At 39.9% G+C, this 11,614-nt stretch overlaps 1 protein-coding gene across 1 annotated transcript; it reads right to left on the minus strand.

Moving 5' to 3' along the window:
• Nucleotides 1-910: 910 nt before the first annotated feature.
• Nucleotides 911-9,709, minus strand: LOC141251973 (uncharacterized). Its single transcript, XM_073670431.1, has 26 exons — nt 9,643-9,709; nt 9,503-9,564; nt 9,321-9,413; nt 9,040-9,112; nt 8,653-8,940; nt 8,504-8,568; nt 8,299-8,430; nt 8,183-8,224; nt 7,607-8,113; nt 7,374-7,531; nt 6,213-6,690; nt 5,503-5,565; nt 5,318-5,419; nt 4,910-5,236; nt 4,736-4,828; nt 4,547-4,648; nt 4,361-4,465; nt 4,009-4,142; nt 3,752-3,935; nt 3,529-3,660; nt 3,339-3,451; nt 3,164-3,233; nt 2,033-3,085; nt 1,481-1,783; nt 1,270-1,422; nt 911-1,051 (listed from the first exon to the last, which is right to left on the minus strand). Exons 1-26 carry the CDS (start codon nt 9,707-9,709, stop codon nt 911-913), a joined length of 5,040 nt encoding a protein of 1,679 aa, XP_073526532.1.
• Between the last annotated feature and the right edge of the window lie 1,905 nt (nt 9,710-11,614).

Here is an 11,614-nt window from a genome sequence, read left to right on the forward strand (position 1 = left end):
GAGCACCTTGTACCAACTTAGAGAAAGACCACTTCATTCCAATAGTAAAGGGGTAATAGTATAGGCATACCCAACCTGGCACCATGGAATTCACCCTCTCTCCTCGACGGGGGATCCTTGCAACCGCTGACGGGGGAAAGCAAGCATCTTTCACCAACTTGTCCAGTTCCTCTCGTGTCATCGTGCTCGCCAACATTCCTGCGTTTGGGATCAGATAGTCGTGGCGCACTACCTCGGGGGAAGGCGTCCTCTCTTCAGATTTCTCCGACGAGGCAACAACGCTAGAAGCAGACTGAGACTCCTCCTAAGAAGCCACCGAGTCCGGCATCCTTCCCCCGGGCACGTACGTCACAGTCTGGGGCTGGGAGGGCGCGTTAGAGGATTTGGAAGCAGTTGCGGAATCCAGAGGAATAGGCAAAGAAATTGAAAGGGTGGATGAATTCAAAAGGGGGAGAGAAAACTTTACCTTGAACAGAGAGACGAAGGAAAGAAGTGAAGAACAGAGTCGTCAAATCGGACATTTAAAGAAGCGCCTCGGGCGAAGTCGAATCAGGAAGTTGAAAAGACTGGCGCGTACACGTGTACGGCCCGATGAAGAGAAGTGAAAAACCCCACTGGTAAACTTTGGCATTTTTTACTTGGGGCTATTGTTGGGTCGTGGTTTTTGGGCTTCGTCCGGCTATAAGCAAAAAGGCCCATAGCGAGATTAAGTGATGTTGGCGGATCAATCCGGTTACCTTGAGGAGTCCGCCCGCCAAGAATCGCTCCAACAAACATCTGTCAAACGTTGGGCCGCCCCACTACGAGATCTATCTGTTCCGAGAATCGAACCCCCATAATCCGAAGAAACTGGGCTCCTATATATTTCGCTATTCTCTGGCAATGTACACACGATCTCTTTTTTACACCATTAGCGATACCATTTGCTATAATCCCATAACACATTACTCTTGTAATCAACTATCATTATCAATAACAATCGACTTTCAAAGCTTGTTGTTCGATCGTCGGATCCCATATTCGGGCAATTAAGACCGATCTTCAGATCACGCTTTTTAGCCCAAAGTAAATATCATGTTGATTGTCTACTTTATAGTTAAATTAAGAAAGATTTAGGAATACAAGATAAATGAAGGCATAATGAACATAACATTTATTGGGCAGAGGTCAGATTAGACTGAAACATACAACATGGCGGAAACTGAATTAGCAATATGGCAGAGAGCCAAACGTGATGCTTATGCACTCAAGAGAGCTAAAGAAACATACTAAACCGCAAATGAGTAAAACGTATGGAATGGCGTTTCTTTGCTCAAAAGAATTGATGAGGAATTTCATCATTCGAAAGGGGTTTGCAGGGAAAGACTTTGCTGGCTTGAAAACTGCAACTCTTAGTTCATCTTCCCCAACAACCCATTTTGCCTAGTTATTATGTCGTGTAGGGTGTAATGGTATTTAATCAGCTCACAACCTCTATTACGTCTGGCTCGCCGTCACTGTAATCTCCCCAACGCTTGCCTGCTATTTCCATTGACTTATTCTCATTATTGCTTTCTTCAGCAATTGTAGTAGTAGTAGTAATGGTCTCTACAGGAGGTTGCTTCTCTTGTTCAGTACCAAGAAGAGGAGAGTCTTGTGCTTCATTTGATTGCTCTTCACTCACTGATTGCTCTTCTACTTGTTGTTGTTCTGTAGTTTTATCATCATCAGAAATGGGTTCAACAGGAATCGGAGCAGAGGGATAATAGTCTAAAGGAGGAGCAAGAAGAGGTCCCATGTAAGGCTGATGAAGATGATGATACCCATTTGGAATCCAAGGCTGTCCAGTCGGCACAAACTCTGCAGCATGTGGATTCATTACCCTAAACTGGTTCACTTGATCCACTCCATTGTGAAACACTAGCGGCGGCTTCGGCCGTGGGACCCGCGGCCCCGCCCTGCTACTATACCCTAGACCTCCTGCTATCCCTCCTGAGAGGCGGGGCCCATACGGTACCCTAGCCGTCGCTGACTGGTGTGGGGACCGCCTTACTCCCGGGTTCATCATCAGCATGTTCACAGGCGGCGGCGGCGGCAGTATTCCTTCACCACCACCACCACTAGTACTACTTGATGATGATGGACTGAATGGAGGCGCTGACGCTGACAGTGCTTTTTTAGCATTTTCAACTGCCTCCTGCTGTTCTCTAACACTTGAATCATCGTTTTCAATCTCCTTCACTTCATTCTTCTCTTCTGACTTCAATGTCGCATCACAAACTTCTTCTTCTTCTTTTACAACAACTTGTTCATTTTTGACATCACCGTTTGCCTTTCCTTCTCCATCTATTGCACTTTCTGCTATCTTCTCCTTAACGGGTTCCTCAGCCTTGTTTGAACCCTTGTTTTCTTTACTTTCGGCCTCATCAGATTGAGCCGATTCATCACTAATAATATTGTTAACTTCTGTAGTTTCTTCTTCTTCTTTTACAACAAGTTTGGTTGTCTGCTCTACAGCTTTGACAATAGTACCAGGCGGAGCCAATGCAACCTCTTTGTAAGAAAAAAGCTTTCCAGCAGTTTGGACACTTATTGAAGCCGGCGGACTAATTGGAATAGACTTCGAGTTGGAGTTGGAGTTCTTCGGGCTGAAGCTTGCAGTCTTGACAAATTTCTTAACAGTTGTAGGGCTAGGAACAGCACAAGTAGCTGTTTCATTTGTGTTTGTCTTAGGGGAAGACGAGTTTATGTTGGGCTTTGCACGGTTGTTGTATCTTGATGAGGGCTGCTGCTGGTTCATAAAATTGGTATTGAGTTTTGCCAAGCTGGGTCTCTTCGAAGCACAGGACTTAGTTGAACGGTTCTTAGGAATAGCTTCTTGCCATCCCTCATCCGAGTTTATGTCTATTTCGGGCTCATGAATCTTGTCAATTAACACCTGATCCACATGAATAACTTCCTTTTTCTCATCTAATGATTCTTTGAACTCAGGTTTAGACTTGTTTTCTTTGTCAAGATTGTTCTCTGTCACAGAATTTTGTACTACTTCATCCTTCTCCAATTGATCCGTACTTGTTTCCTCGGTTTGCCCAGGTTTGCCCTTTACCTGCAGTGACAAACTCTCAGACTTACTGTTGCAAAATGCTAATAAAATAGACAAAAAATAGTAAGTTAAAGAAAAAACCTTTGCTCGAGTTTGCTTCCTCTGCGCTTCTCTTGCATCCGGAGTTATATAGTCAAGGAGGTCTGATACACTGTTTACAGAAAACCAGGTCTTCAAGTTAAGGTCCTCGATCCATTATTTTTTTAAAACATAGAGATATATGTTGACAAACTAGGATAATAATAAATAAGCTAACCTCAAGTGACCTTTGCTTGAAATAGAAGCATCTGCTTTGGGTGTACCATGGCGTGCGGCTTCTTGTTGTTCCAAAGCCTTTGACTCAAAGTATTCAAGCCACGCAGCCGCGTCCTATCATAGTTCATTCAGAATCTTACATTTAACCATATTTTGTTTCTTGAAAAAATCATATATGAAAATAGAAATACCTGAGTCCTTAAATCTTCAGAGCCGAGTTTTGTCTGGAGTATTTGCAGAGTGGTCTGTTCATGTTGAACACTCAAGGAATACGCTTCCATTAAAGACAATGCAATGGCGATTGCATGGTAGCTGGCTGCAGTCTATACAAAAGTACATTACCAACAATTAAAACCAATAGTTTGTATCAATCTATTTTCATATGGTGAGAGAATAAAAAGAAAGAAGCTTTACTTGGATGTGATCTGCCCCAAGTAGTCTTTTGTTACATTTTAGGGCTTCATGAAGGAACCTCAATGCAACATGTACATTTCCCAAACCTTCCTCCATCATTGCTACGTTAATGTATGTAGCAGCAGTGTTTGGGTGAGAAGGGCCACATGTTAGATGCAAGAGATACAACGCCCGGTTAACATACCTAATCAGTAAGAGAGAAACATGTTACATAGAATCTTCATACACAAGTAACCTTAAAAAACAGAATCACTCACTTCAAGGCCAACTCTGTATGTTGAAGCCGGTAGTAGAAAACAGCCAAATCTCCGTAACTTTTCATTGTGTCAGGATGGTCAAGACCTAATTCTCTTTCATTGATATCCAATGCCTTCTGCTGGTAAATGGTTGCCTATACAATATGCACAACACCACATACTCATTGATGGCTATATCAAATAAGAGATTTTCATTTTTTCGATTTTGGGAGGAGTAAATTTTTAGGAAAATGCAAGAGAGCCACATAACGTTTTTTTCCCTAAATCTACTTATAAATAATAATGTCATTATAATTAGGTGCACCAAACAAACACCTATATCCAACTTTCAATTCATCACGTATTATATTACCTGATTGAAGTCTCCTGTATGATACAATACAACAGCCAGAAGACTATATGCGCCAGCTGTCATTCGATGATAAGGACCACATACCGCAACAAGCTTGGACAGTGCCTTCATGTCCAAACAGAGTCATTCAGCTCACAGGATGGTGCTACTATAATTTAAATATCGTATGATCATGCAGTTTAATACCTTAGTTCCATAGTTTACAGCATCTTCTAATTTGCCTTTGTCCAATGAGGTTTTGGATGATTCCAATAATGTACGGCCATCAGCAGAGGAACACGCAACATGCTACCAAGTGAAAGTAAACAAACAGTCATTTAATAATATACAACTATAGTCTTAGACAATTGAGTATATATAGTATCTTGTTCTTACCTTGTACACTGGTATCATTGCTATTATGTCTGCCTTCCTAAATGGAGATGTGGTGTCCATATCATAGTCACGCGGTACAAGCTCTAGTCCAACCTGTTGAAACACATGACAACTGAAAGAAATTAACACCAAAACAACGAATAGAAGACAATGCACGACATACTGATACTATACCTTGTGGCAAAGTCCACGAAGAACGGCCAACTTTCTGAGGTCTTGATTATCCCTTTCATGCTTCCATTTCCACCCAAATCTCTTGGAAAGAAATGTTTCTATCCATTTCAACTTAAGCTTATCATCATCCATGGAGTTGTTCTGATCAGCTGCATCATTAGTTGGTGTGCCAAGCAACACATTGAGGCATGCTGCTATTGAACCAGCTAAGTCAGTTACATTGTCAACTGCTGAAATAACTGCTTGTAGTATATGCTTGTAGGCTCTGACAACCATTTCATGCACACATAGTGACTGCACGTGAGGTAGCTTATCAGCAAGCTCAACCTACAATACAAGATCTCAGAACATCAATAAAATTGGTATCACTTTATGTGTATGAACACTATGGGCTCAAGATTTTATTACCACTCGGCCTAAGGAGCACATTCGTAAGCCTCGAGTATGCATGAAGTCTGTTAATGTCCTTCCATCAACTGGAGAAAGTTCAAGAGACCCAAAATCTGCAACCTAAATACTTCAATATTTTTGTCAGATTCTTAACTTTAGATTCCACAAAATAAGGATTCAAACTACATGAACAAAGCACCTACCAGCTTTGGGAGCGCAGTATCTCCATAATATTGATGTGCCAATTCAATAAGCTCGTCAGGTGACTGATATAACAAAAAAGGTTAAAGATTAGAAGCTATATCAATCTGTCTTTTGATGAGACTCGATTCTTCAAGTCTCAAGGGATAGAATTGATCTTTTGATTTGAGATCTCACAACCGATAATCTTTTGATTAGAGATTAAACTACCAAGGAAGAACCTTTATTGATTGATAATTGATTATTGATTGCTGAAAATACAGGAATTGATAACTATATATGCTTATTCTCCTAACAAGATAGATTCTACTAACTATAAAATATTAATTAAACTAAAGATAGATCTCAAACAACTAATATTATAATAGATAAGAATATTATGGTTAGATAGGATCAGGATCCTATCATCTTTCTGTATGATACAACCCCATAATATCTATTCTATTAGTTTTAAATACTAATTTCCTCTTTCTGATTAGTTTGTAATCTCCCAGCCATTAGTCAGGCAAAGCTAGCTGTTAAAAGAGTCTAATTAGTTATTTGTCTTCCTGGAGTCAATTCTCAGTATTTAAGTCTTCCGTCTTCCCAGAGTCAGTTTGTAAGCTTATGACTGAACTGAATACAGAAAAATGAAGATTCTCCCCTGTTTCCTTGTTAGATTCTAACAATTAGTGGTGAAAACCGGTCTCAGATTTACACAATTTACACATACCTTGAGGTGAAAACCGGTCTCTGATTCTTTAAGCCGTGCATATGCCGTTTCAGGTAGCAGCTCTCTCCAAAGAATCTCCATCTCTCTTTCTAATTTCTCCTTCTCCACTTTATTATCACTCACAACACCGTTGACTGTAATCTCATTTTTGTTGTATTTCTCATCAATCTTCTTCTTGATTTCCTTCAACAGCCCGCCTTGCTTTCCAAGACCTTTTACCGGAGGGTCAACTTTGGCCTCCTCGTTTTTCTTAGACTCTGTTTTCCCCGAAGCTTGATTTTGTAAATGCTGCACCCAACACGCACCCAACTCCCATCTTATTGGCTTCATATCTGTCTCTGTTTCCCCCTCCAACTTTATCAAACTTTCTTGCACAACCTTTCTTACTAAAGATCTTGCAGAAGCTTGTTCTTCAATATCAAGGTTCCTTGATCTTTGGCCTGAAGGTGATGACGGCTTGTGTAGTAGCATTCTTAAGCTGACAAAATAAAGGGCTATCAATAAGACAATTCATACGGTTCTGGATTACCTAATATTCAGCAGCTTAGATTTTATTATTTAGTTCTGATTCCCAGGATTAGTTGGTTTAGAGCACTCTTTACAGGACTCCTAAAATTTTAACACGTAAAAGTCCCCCTATTTCATTCCTATAATTTTAGGGTTTCCGTATATCTTGTTTGAAAAACTCAAGACTCTTAAAATCTCCCTATATTATATTTAAAATATATTAAAATATATAAAATAATTTACAAACCTAAAATATCTCCTCTTATTTCTATTTTATATTTAAAATACAGCGGACCATCTATTTAGGAGCAATATAGGGGAGTACAAATTTAGGAATAAATTTAGAGAGTTCTCAAATATAGGGTAAATTACTGTAGGACCAACTTATTTAGGAGACCTGAAGTTCTTAGTGTTTTGAGCCAATTTTTGAATTTTACCCCTATATTTGAGTTTAGGGAGGATAATAGGTGTCCTGTAAAGAGTGCTCTTAGTAGTAGTTATTTCTAGTCCATACTGTGTTGGGTGTTAGTGGACGTTATTAGGCAGTTAGTTGTTTCACTTATATATATAGCTAGGTTTATCTATTGTAAGGGAGGGTTATTATGAACTAAAGAAAAGATGACATACTAAAGCGAGAGATTGGCGCGTAATTACCTATTAACATTGAGAGCATTAGCACCACCTTCAGGGTGGTCATCAATTTGTATGTCATTAGGAATATGATTTCCCTCCAAACTGAATTCAGCTTTAACCTTCACAATAGCAGTGTATCCAGAATGCCTAACAACCACAACACCTAACGTGGAAGTATCCTGAAAGATCACACGGCGAGCTAATTAGAAGAACAAGTATTCAGAATTAATAAACTACCATTAACCAATACTTACATGAACAGTTGCACTTTCATCAGCAGTTACACCTTTAAGCAAATTCCTACGAGCAAGGTCGTGTTCAGACAAACCAAGAACGCGGTTACCATCGTTCTTAGATCCAACCTTCAAACTTGCATCCGGAGTGTCCTTTGTTACCTCAACTAACAAATCACCTACTCTCTCCAAATGCACAAAATCAGTCTTGGGATTGGTTTTGATAAGATTTTGAATGATGTCAACTGCTTTCACAACTGAAATTTCGACGAATAGAGTGTGAAGAAGAAAGGCTTTTCTATCTCTGATTTGCCTCTCCTCTGCCGTCTTGCAAGGCATAGCAGCTAATACTGCAAAATCTGTAGCCCATTTCCTCTGTTCTTGCTTCTTGTCTCTTCCTTGGCCGCCACCATTTCCTCCCCAATTCTCATCCTCCATTGGAAGAGCAGGAAAGATTGATGGGTTATCAGCAACAACCGGTGGGGCCACCCAGGTGTTAGCACGAAACCCATAAGGAAGATTTCCAAACTGTAACAAATAATAATCACATTAATGTTCTTCAGTCTTGTGAGAAATCAAAATCAAGGGTTGACATACCTTATTGTGTTCAGTAAAAGCTTTCATGAGAGCTTTGTATGCCTACAGAATATCACAAATTGTATGATGTAAGACTGCAATTAATGTGTTCAAAGGGAAATAATCATGAAACTTACAGTATCGAACACTCTACTTAGTTGCTGAAGAAGGCCAACCAAAGTACCGGAAATAAGAGGACGTTTTCCGGCGGGATAAAACCCTTCTTGAGAAGCAACGACTGTGGTCGGTTTTCCACTGCATAACCGAACCTGCATTGCATTCAACAACAATTATATAAAGTTTAAGCTGATAGGAAGTTTAGGGAATAGGCGAATCTCTTACATCAATCTGAAAGAAATCGGCTTCAGATTTTTCATTAACAAATGGGCGATTAGACCTCCTAATGTCTGCATAGCATAAAAGGGGGGAAATCAATTTCAAAATGTACGAGAAATTAAGCATCGCGATAAGCATTGCTAAATTGGTCCTACATTGTATAGGCGGAGTCAAGTGAGAGAATGAGAAGAAGTCGTAGAACTCGCTGAGCTTGGGTGGCGGGCAAAGCGACACCGGGGCGTCGCCTTTTTCCGCCGCATCCTCTGCCGTCGATTTCTTATCCGTGCCATTTCCGGAAAGGGGAGGAGTCTGAACCTTGTCGTCGACCAAAGCCGGTTCCTTTGAACTAGGTCGAACCGATTTGGATCCGAATGCAGTTGTGCATGCAACAATGTCGAGCAATCGGCGGAGGTGCGCGACTGCCTGCTCTTCCGTGTAATCCTCTGATTTCCAAATTGAAAGAGAAATTAGGTTTGACGTCGCTTCTTTTTTTTCTCTTTCTTCTTCTTCCGGTAACCTATTACTATTCAGTACTCACGTACCTTGAACAATGGTGAGGTGGCAGGGCTTCAGACTGGCAATTTCAACTGTATCCTTCAGCCTAGCACCTCGCACCTGTCAATACAGAGGATTAAGGAGTTTTGATAGATAGGTGGGTAAAAAGTGTGAGGAATGTGAATGTAGTCTCATGATTCTAGTCATAATCTACGTTTTTGGAGGCAATTTGCAAGTGATAAACCATGCAGAAGAGAGATATTATTGCATGAAGCAGATTAATTACAGGATTAGGAGTTGAGAAGAAAGTAGAGTTGATGATATGAACCTCGTGAGAAAGAGAGTAATTGGTCAAGTGGCAAGTCTCCACGTGTACACCCAACAATTTTCTTATATCCAATATCCTATCCGTAGATATCCCCTGCTTCAATTCAAATCCAACCATTTGAGATTAGACAACAGTTCAATCACAACAGCAAATTACCACAAAAAACTTCATCTTAACCAAACCTTGAGCGTGATTAGAGAGTCATTTAGCGTCTCGATGGTAACCTCTATCACCGTCGGCAAAACTGTGATGACAACAACAAGATTAAGAACATCAAATTACTAGTTAGGAGTAAGTATAGAATTGTTGATTGCAGAACAACCTTTCTCCTCCTTCTTCTTCTTGTCTCCCTTCGCCTTAAGCTTCGCCTTCCCTGCTTTCGGAGCCATTACAGATGAAGACGGAAGGAAACCAACAACTGTGACAGCACAATCACATAACAAAAAGAATACAAAGCAATCAGTATATATATTATTGAGACGCTCCGCAGGTCGAGTGTTTGTTAGAGAGATGAAGAGGGAATTAAAAGGGGAGTGGAAAGTGGATATATAGGAGATAAGGTATTAGATAGGATAAGTAGTGAAGGGTAGAAGACGCTCCTTCTACTTCTACTGCTTTCTTATGGAATACAGACAAATCCTCTATCTAAAAACTCCAAAATAACAAGCCATTATTTCAACATACAAGCAAAGAATTCACTCTCAGCCATGAAAATGTTTTGAGCTGGCAATTATATATGCGTGAAAACTGACAAGCTCACCAAGAATTTGGTAGGCTCGATCCAATCAGACCAACAGCTGAAGCTCCATTAAATCAAAGTACGTATACTGACTTGAATTTTTTGACTGTCCGACCTGCAAGCTAAGAGTCAATTTGAAGTTCAATCTCATGGGTTTTAAACTAGTCTAGGACCAAGAAAAGGATCAAAATGGACCTTGCAGATTGAGTGCAATTTGAAAATGTTTGTTCATCAACTGAAACTTCGCACACAAAATGGACCCACACAAATATATAGCTATTTTCCATCTTCAATGCATCCTCGCTCTAAGCTGTAACATATATAAGTTTGCCATCAAGGGTCGTTGTTCCCCATCGCTCTGCAAATTAATGAGTATGTCTTTAATTAGATCCATTATACTAAATACTGCTTTCTAGTAGTGAAATTTGTATTTTTTTGACAAAAATGACTGTTGACACTAAATTTCGTGATTTAAACCTTCAAGTTTCCCAAAAACAAAAAACTATATTAGTAATTTGCAACCTTTTTCAAAAATCCCAAGTCCTTCAATCCACTAGATTATGAAGTACTACTATCAAAAGGAGGATCTTAATAAATATGTTCTCATACATACTTGATCACCCTTGCTGAGTCGGACGCTCTATTCTGGATGAATTGCTGGTCGATGCAGATTTTAGGAACATGAGCAATGCGATGCCAATCACTTCCTGTATCTTTCTCACAATTCTTACTCAATTTGGGACATCCATCAATGTTTAAGTACTGTAGAGATACAAGCCTTGGCAAAGTAATCAAATTAGGACAGCTAATCAAGCCTAAAGCCGTTAAAGATGTGCAATGCTGCAATCCTTTCGGCAATACCCTCAAACCGTCGCACCTTGAAATTTTAAGGATGTGCAAAGAGGCAGCAGCAGACTCCAATCCTTCAGGAAAAACATTTAGCTTTGGAAGATCACCAAAGTTTAAATATTTAAGATTTGTTAACCCATATAACCCTTCCCATCCACTGAAATCAAGGCTTCTACAATAATGAATTCTTAGAATCTCAAGATTTGTGAGGTGTTTGATCTCATTTGGAAGAGTAGTCAAGCTAGGGCAACCAGAAATTTCAAGGCGAAGAAGATTCATTAAGCACCCGATCTCTTTCGGTAAACATGTCAAATTTTGAGCGTACCACACCCTCAGAAGACGTAAGGATCGCAATCCGTGCAAGCAATCATTAGGAAAAGACTTGGTTTTTGCTGTGAAGTAAAAGAATCTCAAGCTTACCAATTTATGCATCTCTTTTGGAAGTGTTTTCAGCTGGATACACCGAAATAGATACAAAGTCTGAAGATTCACAAGTTTGGAGATTGATTGAGGAAGCTTAATGAGTTTCAAATTCCAGCAAAGAGCAAGATATCTTAAATGCTTTAGATCTCCAATTGAGTTTGGTAACTCCTCAAACTCCGTGTCATCAAGGTTGAGAACGCGTAAGCGCTTAAAATGAGACATTATACCCTTTAAAAAGTCTTCACTTATAGAGCCCATAGGATGAACAAATGCAAATAGCCTT

This window comes from Phyllobates terribilis, unplaced genomic scaffold (assembly GCF_046119375.1).
Source record: "Phyllobates terribilis strain yellow unplaced genomic scaffold, ASM4611937v1 Scaffold_7824__1_contigs__length_35165, whole genome shotgun sequence".
NCBI lineage: Eukaryota > Metazoa > Chordata > Amphibia > Anura > Dendrobatidae > Phyllobates > Phyllobates terribilis.

Bases quoted from the DNA above. Each gene is read 5' to 3' on its own strand.
- LOC141251973 (XM_073670431.1), bottom strand. From the start codon at position 9,709: ATGGCTCCGAAAGCAGGGAAGGCGAAGCTTAAGGCGAAGGGAGACAAG. The intron at 7,532-7,606 runs GTAAGTATTGGT...GTGATCTTTCAG, and splicing joins ATGAAAGTGCAACTGTTCAT to GATACTTCCACGTTAGGTGT. The intron at 6,691-7,373 runs GTAATTACGCGC...TTATTTTGTCAG, and splicing joins AATGCTCTCAATGTTAATAG to CTTAAGAATGCTACTACACA.